Source organism: Polypterus senegalus, chromosome 5 (genome assembly GCF_016835505.1).
Source record: "Polypterus senegalus isolate Bchr_013 chromosome 5, ASM1683550v1, whole genome shotgun sequence".
NCBI classification, from domain to species: Eukaryota; Metazoa; Chordata; class Cladistia; order Polypteriformes; family Polypteridae; genus Polypterus; species Polypterus senegalus.
In genome coordinates this window covers 202,810,731-202,834,158 of record NC_053158.1, presented here as the reverse complement: position 1 = coordinate 202,834,158, position 23,428 = coordinate 202,810,731, and the positions used below count along the sequence as shown (strand labels likewise).

Genomic DNA, 23,428 nt, shown 5'->3' with positions numbered 1-23,428 from the left:
TTGATTGATTGATTGACCAGTAGAAAGTAAGGGGAAATGCATTTAAAAATGAAGTCAGGAAAGCTCTTATTTACAAAAAGAGTTGTGTGAATCTGGAACAAAGTACAGAGACATGGAGTATCTGGATGAGATATTGAGACACACTTAGTTAGCTATTTGCTAAACAAACGGGCTTGATGGACTGAATGGTTTCCTCCTGTTTGTCAGATTTCTTATATTCTGATGTTCTGCAGCAGGTGATTGGGCATATTCTGTATACCACCTATGTGCTTCCCTGGTCAGACCCAAGTTCACTTATTTAGGTAACTGTTAGCATAAGAAATGAAGATATGGATTAAACAAGCAGCTTTTTAGTTTGCAGTTTAATATGCTAGCCATGGAGTCACACTGCATGCTCAATTAATAGATAATGTCTTGAGGGCAACATGCAGTTGGGTCACAAAAGTAATGCATGTAATTGTGATGTCAGTCATTTTCTTACACTCTTAGTTCTGAACCGGGTCTTGAGGGGAGTGCTGGAGCTTATCCCAGCTAGCATAGGGTGCAAGGCAGGAACACACCCTGGACAAGGTGCCACTCTATCGCAGGGCAAACACCTACACATCCCCCAACCACACACTAGGGCCAATCTAGCAGCGCCAATCCACCTAACCTGCATGTCTTTGGATTGTGGGAGGAAACTGGAGCACCCGGAGGAAACCCACACCGACATGGGGAGACCATGCAAACTCCATGCAGTGAGGACCCGGGATGCGAACCCTGGTCTCCTTACTGTGAGGCAGCAGCACTGCAACACCATGCCACCCTAATGCACGTAAATTATGATATGTGGTTTTTAAATATTTTGCCAGCACTTAGCTGTAAAATTCTTCAACAGTATATGTCTTCTGACGTATGTAAACTCTTATTCTTGATTTTTTTTGTTGTAGGTTTTTGGATACATCCTTGATTGATGTTGATGTTCAGCCTTCATATGTAAGAATAAAAGTTAAAGGGAAGGTATGTAAAAAATGGCTTCACACCAAGCCTTTAAGATTACTGCAGCGCTTTTCTTCAATGTTTTACGTTGCGTTTGTTGCTGTACCTCACTTCCTTACCTATGTCATCTTCTTTTTAATTTTCTCCAAGTTTGTTACCTCTAACTATAGTATGCGTCTTGTTTGCAGAGACGGAGCATAATTTTCAGTTCCAGCTCTCATGTGCTGTGGTCATTAGGGTTGCAGTCACGTGAGAGAACCATTTAAGACTCCCACTTTGTGCTTTTATGTTGTTTGTAAGGAATGTGTTGTCTTGATTCTTTAAAGGGATACTCCACCCAAAAGTGATATTTTTTTTTATATGTTTCTTACCCAATGAACCTTGTAGTGATGACTGAGACAAAGTTTTCATGCCAAGTGAAGATGAATAACTGAATGATACAATACAAGACAATGCTTTACATTGTGAATGAATGTGAAAAACGTCCATTGAGGAATAAAAAAACTTATGTTATGTGTGTAGCATAATCCACGTATCAGTTATCCATTTGTATGCTCAAAACATACAAAACACATGCATTTTTTGCTAAAAATTATTGAAATGGGTCAGGTTAGGTTAGGTTGGGGAGCATGCACTGGTACAGCGCACCCACCACACAACAAAACAGCTCAGGATCCCTAGGCAGACAAGTGGTCCAGTCCCACCCCTTGGAAATGACCATCTATCTGCTGCAACCTGGTGTTACGTGGGCATCCCCTTGGCCTGGTCCAACCACTCGGGTCCTCAACATTGAGGTCCTCGGAATCGCACCACATGGCCATAGTGCTGTAACTGGCGCTCCTTCGCAATGCAGGTAATGTGCCTCATTCAGGACTCCATGAGCAACTCCTCGTTCGATACAAAGTCAAACCAGCGGTACCCAAAGATTCTCCAAAGAGACATGGTACCAAAGATAGATAGATACTTTATTAATCCCAAGGGGAAATTCACATACTCCAGCAGCAGCATACTGAAAAAAAACAATATTAAATTGAAGAGTGAAAGCAATGAAGGTATAACAGACAATAACTTTGTATAATGTTAATGTTTACCCCCCCCGGGTGGAATTGAAGAGTTGCATAGTGTGGAGTCTCCTCAGTCTGTCAGTGGAGCAGGACGGTGACAGCAGTCAGTCGCTGAAGCTGCTCCTCTGTCTGGAGATGATCCTGTTCAGTGGATGCAGTGGATTCTCCATGATTGACAGGAGCCTGCTCAGCACCCGTCACTCTGCCATGGATGTCAAACTGTCCAGCTCCGTGCCTACAATAGAGCCTGCCTTTCTTCCTTACCAGTTTGTCCAGGCGTGAAGCGTCCCTCTTCTTTATGCTGCCTCCCCAGCACACCACCGCATAGAAAGGGGCGCTCGCCACAACCGCCTGATAGAACATCTGCAGTATCTTATTACAGATGTTGAAGGACGCCAGCCTTCTAATGAAGTATAGTCAGCTCTGTCCTCTCTTACACAGAGCATCAGTATTGGCAGTCCAGGCCAGTTTATCATCCAGCTGCACTCCCAGGTATTTATAGGTCTGTACCCTCTGCACAGTCACCTCTGATGATCACTGGGTCCATGAGGGGCCTGGGCCTCCTAAAATCCACCACCAGCTCCTTGGTTTTGCTGGTGTTCAGGTGTAGGTGGTTTGAGTCGCACCATTTAACAAAGTCCTTGATTAGGTTCCTATACTCCTCCTCCTGCCCACTCCTGATGCAGCCCACCATAGCAGTGTCGTCAGTGAACTTTTGCACATGGCAGGACTCCGAGTTGTATTGGAAGTCCGATGTATGTTGGCTGAACAGGACCGGAGAAAGTCCAGTCCCCTGCGGCGCTCCTGTGCTGTTGACCACAATGTCAGACCTGCAGTTCCTGAGACGCACATACTGAGGTCTGTCTGTAAGATAGTCCACAATCCATGCCGCCAGGTATGAATCTACTCCAATCTCTGTCAGCATGTCCCTAAGGAGCAGAGGTTGGATGGTGTTGAAGGCACTAGAGATGTCCAGAAACATAATTCTTACAGCCCCACTGCCTCTGTCCAAGCGGGAGAAGAATCGGTAAAGCATATAGATGATGGCATCCTCCGCTCCCACCTTCTCCTGGTATGCAAACTGCAGAGGGTCGAGGGTGTGGTGGACCTGTGGCCTCAGGTGGTGAAGCAGCAGCCGCTCCATGGTCTTCATCACATGTGACGTCAGAACGACAGGCCAGAAGTCGTTCAGCTCACTAGGACGTGATACCTTTGGGACTGTTTTCCAAAGCCTCTGGACTTGGGTTGAAGATATGCTGTAGAGGACTCCCCAGCTCCAGCGCACAGGCCTTCAGCAATCGTGGTGATACTCCATCTGGACCCACTGCTTTGCTGGCACGAAGTCTCCTCAGCTCTCTGCTTGCCTGGGCTGCTGTAATTGTGGGTGGGGATGTCTCTCCTATGCTGGTATTAGCAGAAGGATGGGTGGAGGGTGCAGTACTGCGAGGTGAGAATGGGTTAGAGTGGTCAAACCTGTTAAAGAAGTTGTTTATCTGGTTTGCTCTCTCCACGTCTCTCTCGATGGTGGCACCTTGTTTCGAGCTGCAGCCAGTGATGATCTTCATCCCATCCCACACTTCCTTCATGTTGTTATTCTGCAACTTTTGCTCCAGCTTTCTCCTGTACTGCTCCTTCGCCGCCCTGAGCTGGACTCAGAGTTCCTTCTGCACGCGCTTGAGCTCATGCTGATCACAGCCTTTAAAAGCCCTTTTCTTCTGGTTCAAAAGGTCCTTGATGTCACTTGTAATCCATGGCTTGTTGTTAGCATAGCAGCGTACTGTTCTTACTGGAACTACAATGTCCATACAGAAGTTGATGTAGTCAGTAGTGCAGTCAACAGCCTCTTCAATGTTCTCACCATGTGACCCCTGCAGGATATCCCAGTCCGTAGTTCCAGTCTCTCAGAGCCTGCTCTGCCTCAGGGGACCACTTCCTGAATGAGCGTGTGGTTGTAGGTAGCGCCTTCACTCTTGGTTTGTAGTGAGGCTGAAGCAGAACCAGGTTATGATCTGCTTTCCCAAGCACAGGCAGCGGGGTGGCTCTGTATGCGTCTTTAACGTTTGCATACAGTTGGTCGATAGTCCTATTTCCCCGGGTGTTACAGTCCACATACTGGAAGAAGACAGGTGTTTTGTCCAGCGTCACATGGTTAAAATCTCCAGAGATTAGCACAATCACCTAGTTTAGCAACAGCGGAATGGATGATGTCACCCGCTATCACCATGTCTGCCCGAGGAGGGATGTAAACAATAACAACAATGATGTGTCCAAACTCTCTGGGCAAGTAATAGGGATGCAAACTTACAGCCAACAGTTTGATGTCCCTGCAGCAAGTGGAGATTTTAACGTTTACATGTCCAGAGTTGCACCACCTTGTATCCACATAGAGAGCGAGTCCTCCTCCTTTCCACTTCCCGCAGGTATTTGCATCTCTGTCCGCTCTAACTGTGCGAAAGGAGTCCAGTCTTAGTCTCAGGTCACTGGATATTGTCCATGTCTCACAAATGGGAAGCACCAGGACTCTAAAGACTTGGACCTTCGTCCTTTTGCATAGAAATCTGGAGCGCCACCCACCCCTTTCCAGCGACCCCATGACCCCCATCCCCCCCCACCCCCATGCCCTACCAATCCATCTACTGGAAGAGTCACCAGAGACACAAATGTCGCTGCCGAGGTAAGTAAACCTCTCGACGAGGTCAACACTCTTCCTGCAGACAGACACACTGCTGATGTCCGTCCCTAACAGGTCATTGTTGGAATTAATGAAGTGAAATGGGTACAGTATTTTGGGAAAAATCAGTGCACATCATAAACCGTAAAAGCAAATCATTTATTGGCCAAGAGTCTCATCTTCATTTCAAAAAGTCAGTCTCCATTTCTTGTGGTGCTCCAGTGTTGCTCACATTCAGATCAGAGAAACAGCCTTTGAGTCTTGCAAACTGTGGTCTGCTAGTCAGATAGTCCAATATCTAGGATGCCTTAGGCTCCCCCACCTGCAGATCTCTGAGCCGACCCCTTAACAGGGATGGTTTCAAAACAACGTTATTACCTTGGAGTGGAGTCCAGATCTGACTCCAGTGAGGCTCTGTGATACCATAGCTTGAGCAGTGGAGAAAAATGACGGAGCTGGTAGATAGAGAGAGAGAGAGACCTGTGCAAACAGGCTCAAGGCTGGTATCTACTAAATAATGACTTCATGGGGGGAATACTTATGCAATCAGGTATTTTCTGTTTTATATTTCTAATTAGTTTAGACCTCTTCTTCTTTCGGCTGCTCCTGTTAGGGGTTGCCACAGTGGATCATTTTCTTCCATATCTTCCTGTCCTCGTCATCTTGCTCTGTCACACCCATCACCTGCATGTCCTCTCTCACCACATCCGTAAACCTCCTCTTAGGCCTTCCTCTTTTCCTCTTACCTATCAGCTATATCCTTAGCACCCTTCTCCCAATATACCCAAACCAACACCATCTCGCCTCTCTGACTTTGTCTCCAACCTGAGCTGACCCTCTAATGTCCTCATTTCTAATCCTGTCCATCCTCGTCACACCCAATCCAAATCTTAGCATCTTTAACTCTGCCACCTCCAGCTCTGTCTCCTGCTTTCTGGTCAGTGCCACCGTCTCCAACCCATATAATTAGTTTAGACCAATTTAAAGAGATATCTAAATTGTCCCTGGTGTGTGATTGGTGTGTGTGTGTGCGCCCTGTGGTTGGCTGGCGCCCTGCCCGGGGTTTGTTTCCTGCTTTGCACCCCGTGTTGGGTGGGATTGGCTCCAGCAGACCCCCGTGACCTTGTAATTAGGATATAGCGGGTTGGATAATGGATGGATGGATGTTTTCACTTTGACACTAATGTCTTTTAATGTCAGAAAAGCCAAATTACATTCACTGGGATTCAAAGTTGTGTAACAATAAAGTGTGAAATTTTGCAAGATGGTGAATACTTTTTGTAGGCTGTGTATCCCGATACTTTTTAAATGTTGGCAGTGTTCTCATTCACGACACCAGTAGTTTGTTCCAGCGTCCCATGTCTGGTAAATTTTAGTTTCCTGGTTTCATTCTGAAATACACTTTCCTTAGTCTCCACTACTGCGGTGGGCTGGCGCCCTGCCTGGGTTTTGTTTCCTACCTTGCGCCCTCTGTTGGCTGGGATTGGCTCCAGCAGGTATATGGCGGTTTGGATAATGAATGGACTGATAGTTATTAGTCATTTGTGCCATTTCCTGCTGTCATTTTGATTATTACGAGCACTGATGCTTTATGTTCCCATTGCTGGGACGCACCTCCAGTTTCCCGGAGGTATTGTTGAAGAGGTCATGATGTCTGATACCACTGTGACGGGTTTAAAGGATGACTGGAGAGTCCATGTGTTATCTGGTGCCATTCAACTCCATTTTGAAGCATAGGAACAGGTTTGGTATTTTTTTAATCAGTTATAAATAATAGAGTGGCACGGTGGCGCAGTGGGTAGCGCTGCCGCCTCGCAGTTAGGAGACCTGGGTTCGCTTCCCGGGTTCTCCCCGTGTCTGCGTGGGTTTCCTCCCACAGTCCAAAGACATGCAGGTTAGGTGGATTGGCGATTCTAAGTTGTGCTTGGTGTTTGTGTGTGCCCTGAGGTGGGCTGCCGCCCTGCCTGGGTTTGGTTCCTGCCTTGTGCCCTGTGTTGGCTAGGATTGGCTCCAGCAGACCCCCGTGACCCTGTAATTAGGATATAGCAGGTTGGATAATGGATGGATGGATGGATAGTCTCCACTATGTGTCCTCGGGTATATGATTCACTTTAACAATGAAAAGATTCTTCTAGATTAATTGAAGATCAACCTTTAGTTCTTAAACATGTTCGTTTATTTTAAGGTATTCCAGCTAGTGCTCCCTACAGAAGTGAAAGCGGACAGCAGTTGCGCAAAAAGATCCCAAACTACTGGTCACCTGGTCATCACTATGCCTAAGGTCAGTACCCTGAGATTTGCACTACATACCCAAGGGGCTTTTCCAGAACTTCTCTGTCAGCTAATAGCGACAACTAGACTGAATGGTCACCTCTTGTTTGTCAAATTGCCTGTGTTCTTATGTTCTTGTGCTTCTTTATTTAAATGTTTCTGTGTCTCAAGTGTGACTTTTGGGAACCACACCCAGCTGGCATCAGATCAAAGGGTGACAGTAACTAAGCCACAAAATGGAAGCTTCTGTGAAAAAGGGTGATGTGGTGAACTCAAAACGTAATGTGCACCTAAAGTAAGTTTATTCTGCAACTAATATATGAATGGGATAATCGTCTCAATGGATACTTTGAGGTTCAAAACCCACAGCTTGCCAAAATTAGAATTTGTAAATGAAGAAAAGGAAAGTGTACCCGCTCACACGTAGTAAGCCATTTCACACCGGGAAGGAAAGGTTAATAAACTACCCTCGGGGATTAATATAATTTATCAAATAAAAACAAATAAAAGTGTTTCTCTTTTTAGGCTTTGGATGTAATTAAAACCCGATTGAAAGAGTCCTCACCGTCCAAGCAGCAGCCATCGTCAGCAGTGAACAAGCTAGAAAGGTAACATTTCTTGAATGGCTATATGGTTATATTCCCCTTGCACCACCCTTCCTTTAATCAGCGTTCTTTATTATGGTGTCGCCACCTCCATTATTGGCATGTACAATATATGTCACCTTCAGCCTTTGAACACATAACCAAATCACAGTTTACTCCAAATTTAAGTAGAAAACTTTCTCTTTACTTAAATGCAAGATGAATAACAGGTTTCCAAACTTGGCATCTTACAAATATACGCAGCACATAATAAAACACAAACACTAAATTATTTACAGCTATGTATATCGTCAATCCGATACTACTGGTGAGCGCACCCTTATTAATTATCACAGTCAATGACGTTTACTCACTACGTTGGGGTCCCCAAACCGTAGCTCAGGTACGTGGTGGTCAAACAAACAAAACCAAACTGGCCCCTTCACTTGAGGATTTAACTCAAGCCTCATGAAACAAACAAAAAAAAAAAAACACACACACAGACCTTGGTTGAATGTACTCCCCTTTCATTTTGGGTAACTCCTTTGGGCCTCTCGTCTCACTTTGTCTTGAACAACATCCTCACTCACGGTTTGCCAGTGCTGAACTCGTGTCCTGCCGTCTTTCTCTCTTTCAGGTCACCAGATCACTCCGTCCACCACGTGTCAGGCCCTCGACTCTCTTCGGGTCCTTCAGTGGCACACTTACTTGTCCTTTTCACTGGCTACACACCCTCTGTTTGATGGTGCACTTTTACAGTGTTCCCCACTTGCTTTCTCCCCTCTGAAATATCTATCGCTTCTGTGTTTCGCTTTGTGCGTCATCGTTTTGCTAGGCTATTCTTTCTCACTGGTTGCGGCGTTTCAATACTCTGTATATTTCACGTTCCCTTTACCGTTCTTCTATCGCTTCTTTCTGTTTAATCAGTTTAGCGTGTTGCTACAGCTTTCTCTTCTCCCGTCTTCTTCTTTTATGTTTTAGTGGTTTGCTAAAATTATTTCATCTTTCTTTTTCCTTCTCGTTTTGGCGTTCTCCCTCAAAAGTGTCCTTTTTTTTCCTTCTCTTGTTTTCTTTTCCCCTGTGCTCTCGCTACTTTCCTTCAATCCTGTCTCACAATTATCTTACGTGGACTGTCAATAGGCAAATCAAAGGACACTTGCATATCAAGCTTAACTTTACACAACCCCAGCAACTTGTACCCCATTTCAGTCAATAAACTTTATTAGCACAAAACTCGCATTCTGATATTCTTTTTTTTAAACCTAGCCCAGGTTACATGTGTAAATAAAAAGTTACCGAATTCCTGTCCTTTATTATGGCCGCAAGCAACGAAATAAGCTGCCTTTTTTTTCCCTGATTACAGCTAGCCTATGATAAATAATTTAAATTTTAAATTTAATAGTGGGGTGGCATGGTGGTGCAGTGGGTAGTGCTGCTGTCTCGTAGTTAGGAGGTCCGGGTTCACTTCCCAGATCCTCCCTGTGTGGAGTTTGCATGTTCTCCCCATGTACTCTGGTTTCCTCCCACAGTCCAAAGACATGCAGGTTAGGTGCGCTGGAGATTCTAAATTGTCCTTAATACAAAAACAACATTTATTTATATAGCACATTTTCATACAAAAAAATGTAGATCAAAGTGCTTTACAAAATGAAGAATAGAAAATAAAAGACACAGTAAAAAATAAAATAAGTCAACATTAATTAACATAGAATAAGTAAGGTCCAATGGCCAGGGTGGACAGAAAAAAAAAAACTCCAGACGGCTGGAGAAAAAAAAAAAATCTGTAGGGATTCCAGACCATGAGACCACCCAGTCCCCTCTGGGCATTCTACCTAACATAAATGAAACAGTCCTCTTTGGATTTAGGGTTCTCACAGAAGGGCTTGATGATGATGGTCACGTAGACGTCTGGCTTTTAGTCCATCAATGTTGGAGCATCATGAAGCTTTGAGTAGGTGGAGGTGGTGCAGGCCGCCACCACAAAGAAACTGGAAAAAGAAACAGAAGAGAGAGTAGGGGTCAGTACGGATTTTAGAGCCACCATGAATAGTTATTATGATGAATTGAACATACAGAGTATCAGGATTAAGTTAAAGTGAAGTTATAAAAAGGCCATGTTAAAGTAATGTGTTTTTAGCAGTTTATTAATGTGCTCTACTGTATTTGCCTGGCGAATTCCTATTGGCAGGCTATTCCAGATTTTAGGTGCATAACAGCAGAAGGCCGCCTGCCCGCCTCACCACTTCTTTTAAGATTAGCTTTTGGAATTCTAAGGAGACACTCATTTGAGGATCTGAGGTTACGATTTGGAATATAAGGTGTCAGACATTCTGATATATAAGATGGAGCGAGATTATTTAAGGCTTTATAAACCATAATCAGAATTTTAAAGTCAATTCTGAATGACACAGGTAACCAGTGTAGTGACATCAAAACTGGAGAGTTGTGCTCGGATTTTCTTTTCCCAGTTAGGATTCTAGCAGCAGCATTCTGCACTCGTTGCAAGTGATTGATGTCTTTTTTTGGGTGGTCCTGAGAGGAGTGCGTTACAGTGATCTAGTCGGCTGAGAACAAACGCGTGAACTAATTTCTCAGCATCTTTCAGTGATATAAGAGGTCTAACTTTTGCTATGTTTGTTAAGTGAAAAAAGGCTTAGTGACGTCCACATTTCCTCCCACACCGACAATGACAGATGCTGTGTTATGAACGGTTCTTAGGGGGCTAACGCCTTTCTTGTTCTTTTACTTGACTACAATCATTTTGTCTTTTTGCCCTGCACCTACTTGCACTGTCAATCTTCAGATGCTTGAATTCACCGTGCATATTAGGCATTTCGATTGTCAAGTGCCATATGCTTTAGTTTCACAATGTCTCATGAGCAATTCATATTGTCATCACTATTGCTTAATTCAGCTAATGGTTCAGTTTCAGTTTGTTCTAAAACTGGCTTTACAGCTTCTTGTTTACAGTACATCCCATTGTGTTTTGGATAACGGCTCCGCCTCACTCATGAATATTGATGAGTTACCATAGAGTGGCAGAACACATTTATGATTTTTTGCATAAGGATGTTTTTTTATCCATGAGATGGCAGTAGAATACTGTCCCAGCCGTTATTCAAGCTTAATGCTATAAAGCAGGTCATTACGCGTTACCTTGAGGCTGACTCGGGAATAATAGTAATTATATAGAATATCAAGCCTGAGTAGCACTCGGGGTTATTGCCATGGATGTTAAGTGACTTGCTCAGGGTGACGTCGTGAGTCACAGGCGAGAACTGAATTGGCAACTTTGTGGTGAGATGTCCACTGCCTCACAATGCTTAACTAAGAAATGAGGGTCAGAAAAAAGAATCCTTGTGCTGCAAGAGAGTTTTATTGTAATGCCTGACATTTTTCAGCTATATGACAGAGCTGGGATTTAATAGCCAGAGAAGTCACATTGTATTAGCAATTAGTCATGAACACATTAGCCAGGCTATTACCTGTCTTTAACTATGCATATTATGTTTAAACAGTAATGAGGTCATCCATCTTCACAATAAGTGATTAACAGGAATGTGCTGGTGTACAGATTTCCTTGTGCCCGCCCCCCCCAAAAAAAAAGTCCAAATGGCTTCTTAATTAAAATTCAGCTTCAGCAGACTTGCTATACCTAAAAGACATATGGCCTACCAAAAAAAATATTTGTTATTATCTCTTGCCTGGTAGCATAATGGGTAACACTAGTGGTCTCACAAATCCATAAGGCTGGCTTCTGTCTATGTGAGTTACGTTTGCTCTCTAGCTTATAGTTCCCTCCATAATGTTTGGGACAAAGACACATTTTTCCTTGATTTACTCTTCCACTGCACTGTTTAAAATTGCAAATCAAATAATTCAGACTGATGATTAAAGTGTACATTGCAGACTTTCATTTAAGTGGATTTGGACACATTTTGGTCACATAACACTTTTTCTACACAGTCCCCTCATTTCAGGGCACCATAATGTTTCAGAGAATTGGCGTCACAGGTGTTTGTGACTCCTCAAGTGGGTTTTATGGCTTCATAAGACTCCTTGGCTTGCTTCTGCCATTTGGAGTCTGAAGTTGCCATTGTTTAACATGAGGACAAAAGCTGTGCCAAAGAAAGTCAAAGAAGCCATTGTGAGGCTGAACACCACGAATCAGACCATTGGAGACATCAGTAACACCTTAGGAGGGCCGAAATCAACTGTCTGGAATATCATGAAGAGGAAAGAACACACTGGTGGGCTCAGTAATCACAAAAGGATTGGTAGGCCAAGAAAGACCTCCACTGCTAATGTCTTTTTTTTTTTAATCAAATTGATTTTATTTGAAGAGCAACATTCAATCTGGCAGCTTTAGTATCTACAGTTGATTCATTACGTACTCAGACCCCTTCACTTTCTGCAAACTTTATTGTGTTGTAGATTTCATTTTAAATGGATCCACTGGCCATTGTTGTCCATCTCAAAAATTGCAAATATTTCTCAGAAATGGCAAAATACATCAGTTTTGTTTTCGTTTTTTTTACTTTTTGCTATTTTTTAAAAACAGTTATCTTTATACAGGGTGGTTGAAAAAATGGGACACATGCCAATTTTTTTAATCTACTTGCAAAATTTTAACAAAATATTTCTGAAATTTCACATAAACTGAGACATACTTATTTCAGAAATTCAATTCACATTCCCAGACGTTAAGGCCCCAAACAACATTCGACACATCAAAACATTTTTCCAGATAATGTTCGATGTTCCTTTACAGTGATGGTACGTGACGTTGCTGGTTAGTATGAATTGACCAATTTAAAATACACTAATATTTTTATGTGACATTGTCTGTGTGTGTGTGTATATATATATTGTGGCAGTAGGGGGCAGTAGTGCACCCTTGAACCCTCAGGTACAACTCCGGAGACCAGGTAACAGTCCAAGACTCTTTTTATTTTCTTTCAGTGCACCAAGCACCTTCCACACTCCTCACAAATCTCTACAAATACACACAATAACCTCTCCTCCTCGCCCAGACACTTTGCTCCTCTCCCACACAGATCAGCTCGTTGTCTGGACTGAGGCACCGTCCTTTTATAGGCCCTGACCCGGAGGTGTTCCTGTCCCAGCAGTCTGTTATTCCTTCCGGGTCAGGGCAATCAGTCTATTACTTCAACCCGGGAGCACGCCATACCTTCCTGTCACGTGACCGTGACGTACTCCCGGGTCATAAGGCACAACAGAGCCCATAAGTCCCCCCACAGCGACTCCTGGTGGCCCCCAAGGTATCCAGCAGGGCTGTGTATAAACACCACAGAGTCCATAAGGCCCTGCTGGACCTCGGGGCACGATCCCGCTGTCGGGAGAGCTCCTCCTGTCGGCTTGGGGGTGCGGACCGGCCTGGGAAGCCGGCAGTCTTCCACTATATATATATATATATATATATATATATATATATATATATATATATATATATATATATATATATGTATGTATGTATGTATGTATGTATGTATGTATATGTATATATATACTGCTCAAAAGAATTAAAGGAACACTTTTTAATAGTATAGCATAAAGTCAATGAAACTTATGGGATATTAATCTGGTCAGTTAAGTAGCAGAGGGGGTTGTTAATCAGTTTCAGCTGCTGTGGTGTTAATGAAATTAACAACAGATGCACTAGAGGGGCAACAATGAGATGACCCCCAAAACAGGAATGGTTTAACAGGTGGAGGCCACTGACATTTTTCCCTCCTCATCTTATCTGTTTCTTCATTAGTTTTGCATTTGGCTACAGTCAGTGTCACTACTTATAGCATGAGGTGATACCTGGACCCTACAGAGGTTGCACAGGTAGTCCAACTTCTCCAGGATGGCACATCAATACGTGTCATTGCCAGAAGGTTTGCTGTGTCTCCCTGCACAGTCTCAAGGGCATGGAGGAGATTCTAGGAGACAAGCAGTTACTCTAGGAGAGCTGGAGAGGGCCATAGAAGGTCCATAACCCATCAGCAGGACCAGTATCTGCTCCTTTGGGCAAGGAGGAACAGGATGAGCACTGCCAGAGCCATACAAAATGACCTCCAGCAGGCCACTGGTGTGAATGTCTCTGACCAAACAATCAGGAACAGACTTCATGAGGGTTGCCTGAGGGCCCAAATGTCTACTGCACTCTGTGCTCACTGCACAGCACCGGGGAGCTCAATTGGCATTTGCCATAGAATACCAGAATTGGCAGGTCCACCACTGGCGTCCTGTGCTTTTCACAGATGAGAGCAGGTTCACCCTGAGTATATGTGAAAGACGTGAAAGGGTCAGGAGAAGATGGGAGAATATTATGCTGCCTGTAACATCGTTTAGCATGACTGGTTTGGTGGTGGGTCAGTGATGATCTTGGAGGCATATCCATGGAGCGACTCACAGACCTCTACAGGCTAGACAACGGCATCTTGACTGCCATTAGGTATCAGGATGAAATCCTTGGACCCATTGTCAGACCCTACGCTGGTGCAGTAGGTCCTGGTTTCCTCCTAATGCACGACAATGCCCGGCCTCATGTGGCATGAGTATGCAGGCAGTACCTGGAGGATGAAGGAATTGAAACAATTGAATGGCCTTCACGATCCCCTGACTTAAACCCAATAGAACATCTGTGGGACATTATGTTTCGGTCCATTAGGCGCCGCCAGGTTGCTCTTCAGACTGTACAACAGCTCAGGGATGCCCTCATACAGATCTGGGAGGAAATGCCACAAGACACCATCCGTCGTCTCATTAGGAGCATGCCCCGACGTTGTCAAGCATGCATACAAGCTCGTGGGGCCACACAAGATACTGAAAAGCATTTTGAGTAGCAGAAATTAAGTTTTTGAAAAAATGGACTAGCCTGCCACATCTTCATTTCACTCTGATTTTAGGGTGTCTACACAATTGAGCCCTCTGTAGGCAGAAAACTTTTATTTCCATTAAAAGACTTGGCATCCTTTTGTTTTTCCTAAGACATTGCCCTGTCGTTATTTGTATAGATATCCAACTTCATATTGAGATCTGATGTATCTAATGTGTTTCTTTAAAGTGTTCCTTTAATTTTTGTGAGCAGTAAATATATAGTCATATGAAAAGGTTTGGGAACCCCTCTTAATTCTTTGGATTTTTGTTTCTCATTGGCTGAGCTGTCAAAGTAGCAACTTCCTTTTAATATACGACATGCCTTATGGAGACAGTAGGATTTCAGCAGTGACATTAAGTTTATTGGATTAACAGAAAATATGCAATATATATCATAACAAAATTAGACAGGTGCATCCATTTGGGCCCCCCAACAGAGATATGACCTCAATACTTAGTTGAGCCTCCTTTTGTAAATCTAACAGCCTCCAGACGCTGTCCTCCTATAGCCTGTGATGAGTGTCTGGATTCTGGATGGAGGTATTTCTGACCATTCTTCATACCAAATCCCTCCAGTTCAGTTCAATTTGATGGCTGCCAAGCATGGACAGCCTGTTTCAAAGTATCCCTTAGATGTTCGATGATATTCAAGTCAGGGGACTGTGACGGCCATTCCAGAACATTGTACTTCTCCTCTGCATGAATGTCTTTGTAGATTTCCAACCGTGTTTTGGGTCATTGTCTTGTTGGAATAGCCAACCCCTACTTAAGTAACCAACTTTGTGACTGATGCTTGAACATTATTCTGAAGAATTTGTTGATATTGAGTTGAATTCATCCGACCCTCGACTTTAACAAGGACCCCAGCCCTGAACTAGCCACACAGCCTACCCCACAGCATGATGGGACCTCCACCAAATTTGACGGTAGGTAGCAGGTGTTTTTCTTGGAATGCGGTGTTCTTCTTCCGCCATGCAAAGCGCTTTTTGTTTTGACCAAATAACTCCATTTTTGTCTCATCAGTCCAAAGCACTTTGTTCCAAAATGAATCTGGCTTGTCTAAACGAGCATTGGCATACAACAAGCGACTCTGTTTGTGGCGTGAGTGCAGAAAGGGCTTCTTTATCATCTCCCTGCCATACAGATGTTCTTTGTGCAAATTGCGTTGAATTGTAGAACGATGTATAGATACACCTTCTGCAGCGAGATATTCTTGCAGGTCTTTGGAGGTATATATATGTATAGGGGCAGGATTAGCACTCCAACCACTGTCAAAAACGTTGCAATGTTCCATTCCATTCGAAATAGTGTGGTGCTGAGGTGTCACCCGTTGCACGACTGAGCTTGGGTCCTAATTCGATATCTTGAGGTATTTTGTCGTGTCTTGTCATGGGTGGGTGTGGCAACATGCTGTATCAGTGCATGCTCCCAACCTCTCTCACTCTCGCTCTCGTTCTGTGTGTGTGTGTGTATATAAGCACACAGTGTCTTTTACATTACAATATTTGTTATTATGAATGGCTCTTTAGTAACCTCATGATCTGTGTACTGGTATGAGTGCCAATTGTCCTCTACCATTTGTCAAGAAGTGAGAAAAGTGACGTTGCAGGATAGTCAAGGATCTGTTCATCATTTTGTGGTCAACGTAATTCTAAGATATACAACCCAAGCCTGTCCTCAACCTTTTTGCCTAACTTGTTGTTGCATCCTATATAACGCACCATTTTAAATAGCGGGCTCTCTAGTTGTATAAGTCTCTTCCTTGGTTTGTTGCTGATTTTCACGGATTGCCTTCAAAACATACTATTGAGATATCAGAGGTTCATGTGCAGTTTTCCTGCAGTTCCAGGGAGCCCCTTTGGAGGAGATAGGACTTGCGTTTAATGGCGGATGCTTTCTATATGTTGATTTTATGATGAAGAGGAGCAAAACAGACTCCCCCTCTGGTGGATCTGACTGTGAGCATCTAAATGCTAGCTGCTGACCTTTGCATCAAAGAGTGCATTAATGTCAGAGTAGTTCTCGAAAGCGGCCTTATGAAATTGCTGATGTTTTCCATCCCTGTGGATTTTATGGTGATCAAAAAGCTTATTTATCTGTTAATAGCATCAGAGGATGATTAAAAAAAAAAAAAGTAAAAATTAAGGCTGAGTGTGATCTGTTAGAGGTGTTCTACTAGTTACTGCTGTTGCTTTCAGTGTCCTGAATTGAAATCCCACACCTGGTTCTTACCTGTGTGGAACTTGCATGTGGTCCTTGCTTTATCCCAGGGTTAGGGTTAGAGTTAGGGTTAGGTTTGGGTAAATTGATGACTTTACAGTGGCGGAGTTTGAGTGTGGGTGTGTGTGTAATGGACTGGTGTCCTGTCCTGGGTTTCTCCTTCCTTACCATTAATTTGTCTCTGTTAGGTGACTCAGTGATTTGAATTGCCACCTTACAGATCCAGTCCCCCGGGTTTAATTCCCACACCTAAACTCCAGAGCTGTATACGTGGTAGCAGTCTTTAATATAGATTGAATTGGGAGACGTCACAATGTCAAAATAACAAGCCAAACGTCATAACTGTTCTGATTGTTGTCCTTTATTCATTTCTTTTACATTTTCCTGAGGAGCTTTTTGGACATCTTGGTGGCTGTTCTGCCGTTTCTGAGGCAGAGGAATTTGACTGAGGCATTTATTTTGTCCAACAGTGGTGTGCAAAAGTATTCAATCCCCTTGAAAGTCAACATAATTGTCTGAATGACAAAATGTTTATACATATATTTATCTATTCTGTATTTTTAATGTGAGCTCTTCTGCTGTAACAATACATTTCCACAGTCCAAATAAACCATTTTCTTGTAGATATTTAACTGAAGAAAAACTCCAAAGTTTGTGTTAGCCTAAGTATTCAAGGCTTACACTTTGTTGAGAAGCCTTTTGCTACAATAACAGTATTCATTCTTTGGGTATGTTAGTATATCCCAGTTTTGCACAATGCGATTCTTCCTAATTCTTCTTGGTGGATTTGATTGAGGTCCTCTAGGTAGGTGGGCTGGCATCTCTGGACTGCAGTTTTCAAACAGTACCATAGATTCTCCTTAGAGTTAAGATGAAGGCCTTGACTTGGTCAATCTACAATATTCACCTTTCTATTTTCAAGCCATTCCAGTGTCACTTTGGCCTTCTGCTTAGGGTGCTTGTCATGTTCATAGATGAATCTTCTGCAGAGCCATAGGTTCACAAGCAGACTGGAACAAGTTCTCCTGCAGTGTTGTGTGGTATTTGTGTCCATCCATTGACCCTTCAACTCTGACACGATTCCCAGTCCCAGCACATGAAAAGCATCCCCATAGCCTGATGCTGCTGCCACCATGTTTCACCGTAGGTTTGATGGTTCTTGAGGCCTGGCCAGTGTTATTTTACACCACACATACCTCTTTGAAGTCTGACCAAAAAAATTCTATATTGGTCTCATCTGACCATAAAACCTTCTCCCACATCTTAACAGGGTCTTTCTCATACTTTGTAGTAAATGTCATCTGTGCTTTTATGTGGACCTTCTTAAGGAATGGCTTTTTTCTTGCTACTCCCCTGTAGAGGCCTGTTTTAGATAGATAGATAGATAGATAGATAGATAGATAGATAGATAGATAGATAGATAGATAGATAGATAGATAGATAGATACTTTATTAATCCCCAAGGGGAAATTCACATACTCCAGCAGCATCATACTGATAAAGAACAATATTAAATTATAGAGTGATAAAAGTGCAGTACAAGTTAATAAATGCAAGGTGGAAAGTGCAAGGCAGGTATAACAGTCAATAACTTTGTATAATGTTTACCCCCCCGGGTGAAACTGAAGAGTCGCATAGTGTGGGGTCTCCTCAGTCTGTCAGTGGAGCAGGACGGTGACAGCAGTCTGTCACTGAAGCTGCTCCTCTGTCTGGAGATGATCCTGTTCAGTGGATTCTCCATGATTGACAGGAGTCTGCTCAGCACCCGTCACTCCTCCACGGATGTTAAACTGTCTAGCTCCGTGCCTACAATAGAGCCTGCCTTCCTCACCAGTTTGTCCAGGTGTGAGGCGTCCCTCTTCTTTATGCTGCCTCCCAGCACACCACCGCGTAGAAGAGGCGCCACCACAACCGCCTGATAGAACATCTGCAGCATCTTATTGCAGATGTTGAAGGACGCCAGCCTTCTAAGGAAGTATAGTCGGCTTTGTCGTCTCTTGCACAGAGCATCAGTATTGGCAGTCCAGTCCAATTTATCATCCAGCTGCACTCCCAGGTATTTATAGGTCTGCACCCTCTGCACACAATCACTTCTGACGATCACGGGGTCCATGAGGGCCCTGGGCCTCCTAAAATCCACCGCCAGCACCACCACCTGTTTTATGAAGAACTCTTGAAATTGTGGACCCCTACACCTTCACTCCCATGTCACCCAAAGACCATTGCAGACTTCTGAGAGTGACGTTTGGATTTTTAGTGGCCTGTCTCACCAGTCGATGTCTTGTTCTGATGTTTAGTTTTGAGGGACAGCCTGTTCTAGTAAGAGTCTAGATGCGGTGATGAACCTTCCACTTTCTGATGATGGAGCCAGCAGTGCACAACGGGACATTCATCTCATTGATATTTCATCATTTCCTGCCTCGTGTATTTCAGTGACTTTGTTTCTCACATCAGCAGGATGCTCCTTGGTCTTCGTTTTTGCAGTGATTGTCCAATTAAGACTATGACCTTCCAAAGGGGGCTTTTTATATTCAGATAGACAGAACAGACTCACAAGTCATGCCACATTATGTTTAATTATGACTGTTAAGTGACTATCACCTTTGTGTCATTTGTGTAAACCAGGATCCTTCAAAGCACAGACGTTTAAATACTTATGCAAACACGAACTTTGGAGTTGTTTGTTCTTCAGTTAAATATCTTCAGAAAATGATTTATTTGGATTTTGGAAATGTACTGTTACAGCAGAACATTATAATTACTGAATGGATAAATATGTAGACAAATCTTTTGTCATGCAGAAAATTACGATGACTTCCAAGGAGATTAAGTTCTTTTACATGCCAGTGCGTCTTGGCTCCACACTAAGTTTTCATTGTTTAGGGTCTTATCAAAGCACCATTTTGAAAATGGAGATGCTGTGCCATTTTGTAATTTTTCCGTTGGTCATTGCCTGGGCAACCTCCCAGAAGTCCCCGGGAGTGTGCCTGCGTGACGTCATCTCTTATATATATTTCTCTTCTGGTTCGTCCTGCTTCCACTTCAAAACCTGTCCCGCCAACACGCAGCCGACACGGCATTTCTCGATTCCTATTCGTCCTCTTCCAAACCCTTCCCCACGCTGCCTGCGGCTTCCCATACACCTTGCTATTTTCGTTATACTGTGATGGTTGTTTCCTAAGCCTTTGTTATAAAATGAAAGACAGTATCTTCTCTGTCGACGGGTTTTTGTACAATATCATCTGCATTCCGGGATCCGGCAACTGTCGTCTCCAGCAAAACACCTATTCACAACTTCACAGGGAGCCAGTGAAGTTGAGGGAGAGTAGGTGTGATATGTTCAGTGGATTTAGAACAGCAGGTTATTATCCTGGCAGCAGAATTTTGAATAAGTTGTAAGCGATGGATACATTTTTGTGGGATGCCAGTTAGAATAGCATTACAGTAATCTACACGTGAGGTGACTCGGGCATTAACTGATACTTCAGAACTGTGTTGGGTGAGAACAGGACAAACTCTAGAAATGTTTCGGAGATGGAAGAAGGCAGTCCAAGAAATCAACAACAACAACAACATTTATTTCTTTAGCACATTTTCATACAAACAGTAGCTCAAAGTGCTTTACATAATAAAGAATAGAAAAATAAAAGACACAATAAGAAAACAAAATAAGTCAACATTAATTAACATAGAATAAGAGTAAGGTCCAATGGCCAGGGGACAGAAAAAAAAAAACTCCAGACAGCTGGAGAAAAAATAAAATCTGCAGGGATTCCAGACCATGAGACCACCCAGTCCCCTCTGGGCATTCTACCTAACATAAATGAAACAGTCCTCTTTGGATTTAGGGTTCTCACGGAAGGGCTTGATGATGATGGTCAAGTAGACTTCTGGCTTTTAATCCATCAATGTTGGAGCATCATGAAGCTTTGAGTAGGTGGAGGTGGCGCAGGCCACCACAAAGAAACCGGAAAAAGAAACAGAAAAGAGAGTAGGGGTCAGTACGGATTTTAGAGCCACCATGAATAGTTATTATGAGGAAATTGAACATACAGAGTATCAGGATTAAGTTAAATTGAAGTTATAGAAAGGCCATGTTAAAGTAATGTGTTTTCAGCAGTGTTTTAAACTGCTCTACTGTATCAGCCTGGTGAATTCCTATTGGCAGGCTATTCCAGATTTGAGGTGCATAACAGCAGAAGGCCGCCTGCCCGCCTCACCACTTCTTTTAAGTTTTGCTCTTGGAATTCTAAGGAGACACTCATTTGAGGATCTGAGGTTACGATTTGGAATATAAGGTGTCAGACATTCTGATATATAAGATGGGGCGAGATTATTTAAGGCTTTATAAACCATAAGCAGAATTTTAAAGTCAGTCCTGAATGACACAGGTAACCAGTGTAGTGACATCAAAACTAGAGTAATGTGTTCGGATTTTCTTTTCCTAGTTAGGATTCTAGCAGCTGCATTCTGCACTCGTTGCAAGTGATTTATGTCTTTTTTGGGTGGTCCTGAGAGGAGTGCGTTACAGTAATCTAGTCGACTGAAAACAAATGCGTGAACTAATTTCTCAAAATCTTTCAAGTGATATAAGAGGTCTAACTTTTGCTATGTTTCTTAGGTGAAAAAATGCTGTCCTAGTGATCTGATTAATATGTGATTTAAAATTCAGATTACAGTCAACAATCACCGCTAAGCTTTTACCTCTGTCTTAACTTTTAATCCTAATGTATCCAGTTTATTTCTAATAGCCTCATTGTATCCATTATTGCTAATCACTAAGATTTCAGTTTTCTCTTTATTTAACTTGAGAAAGTTACTATTCATCCATTCTGAGATACTAGTCAGACATTGTGTTAGTGAATCAAGAGAATCGGGGTCATCAGGTGCTATTGATAAGTATATGTTACTTATATGGGAGGAATTATTTAATAATAATACTTATTATTATTATTTAATAATTGCCATTATTAGTGTATAAATGGATATAAATAATTGCATGTAAACGATTTGCCAAAATCTGTTATATGTAAATGATGCTGTTTTAAACGTTATTGTTTTTTCATCAGAAAACCCGGTTTCCACGTCTGCCTGTATTAGTTTAAGTGGCACTTTTGCCACTCACAATAGGACGGACGCGCTGACACATCGTGTCTACTGGGCAACACAGTGAATACGGCGTCTATCTATATATGTCTATGCCCTCGACCATTGGCATTTGTTTCGCTCCTTGCCATTGGTTTCGCTCCTTGCTATTTTCGTTATACTGCGACAGTTGTTTCCTAAGCCTTTGTTATAAAATGAACGACAGTATCTTCTCTGTCGATGGGTTTTTGTACAACGTCATCTCTGTTCCAGGATCCTGCAACTGCCTGTTCCTATCAGTGGGTTATTTCTTGACACAAATCGTCTCCAGCAAAGCACCTATTCACAACTGTGTCTTTCAAGAAGTATTTCTTTCTTTCCTGATTTCTGAATTCCTTTCTCACCATCTTCCATTCTTATTCTTACACTGCCGTATGCTACGGTGGGCATCGGCTAGTTACCATTTAACAGGGTCATTTATGCACTATTTGGGTTTACATGTTTTGGATACACCTAAAAGACCAAACATGCGCTTCTTGGTAATTTTTTTTCTTGGTTTTCTGACTTACTTTCCAGTTTGTGATTCTGATTCTTGTCTCACGTCTCAGGCTTGGTAAAAGTTCAGTTTGTCTCTTTGGTTTTGACCCCAGCGCATACTCCACTTTGTTCTTATTTCATCTTCTGGTCCCAAAATAAAAATCATTCTGCTTTGGCAGAAGAATAAACGTGAAGTTGTGAAATAAATACATAAAACTCCGAACAGGAAAAAATATTCAATGTTGGGAAACCGCACAGGATTTTGTAAGCAAAATGGGACATGTAACCAGAGCTGACTCAAGTAGATGTTAAATATAGTTGAGGACCAGAAAATAATAACAGAAAGTTTGTACTTTATTACTTCTGATCGTGAAATGCATGATGACGACCTATAAACAGTTGCATTGATGACGACGTGTGTCACATTTCCAGTTGTCGTGCTCAGTAATGGCATCAACAGAAATGTATTCACCGGTGAGAAACCAATATGACCATGCAGAAGAACATAAATTCATTTTCAACATCTTTAAACAAGTGACCTTGGTTTTCAAAACAATGTAACAGACCACAAAACGGTCCGAAAAATCTGTAAGTCATCAGTCAACAGGCAGTCGTACTGACAGGTACATGGACAGACCTGACGTATGTGTTCCCGTATGTCCAAGTTTTGTGGCGACATTTGCCAATTATTTCTTAATATACAAGGATTTGTCAATCATTTCTTCAGCACATGTTCAGCAATTGTAACAAGGCAAGTTTTAAACCAGGGGTGTCCAACTCCATTCCTGGTGGTCCGCATTCTCTGCCCGTTTTGCCTTAGTTTTAACTGACGTGACTCAGACCCTGCAGTTGTTTCTTTTTTCTTAAGGAGCAGCCAAACAATAAATGAGACCCAAAAAAAGGTGCCACATGACCAGCCAACCTGAAAATAAAGAAAGGTGAAAGTCTCGGTCATATTGGCTTCTCAGGTCACCAAAACATCTTGACGGTGGTCTTAGGAAAAACAGAAAATCAACAGTCTGCTGTGCCAGAATGGGAGCAGCAACAAGTTCTGATATTCAATAACGGCTTTAATTAACAGCAAGAATTGGCTTCTCATTGAGAAACTGGTTGGAGTGAAATTGGCTGGA

General features: G+C 42.7%; 1 protein-coding gene across 1 annotated transcript in view; it reads left to right on the top strand.

The window, feature by feature from the left end:
- dnaaf11 (dynein axonemal assembly factor 11) overlaps window positions 1–23,428 on the top strand; it is a 93,053-nt gene that overhangs the window by 57,030 nt on the left and 12,595 nt on the right. The window contains exons 9-11 of the mRNA XM_039753986.1: window positions 930–999; window positions 6,899–6,994; window positions 7,510–7,592. Of these exons, the coding sequence (XP_039609920.1) occupies window positions 930–999; window positions 6,899–6,994; window positions 7,510–7,592 (249 nt within the window). The remainder of the gene's footprint in view (window positions 1–929; window positions 1,000–6,898; window positions 6,995–7,509; window positions 7,593–23,428) is intronic.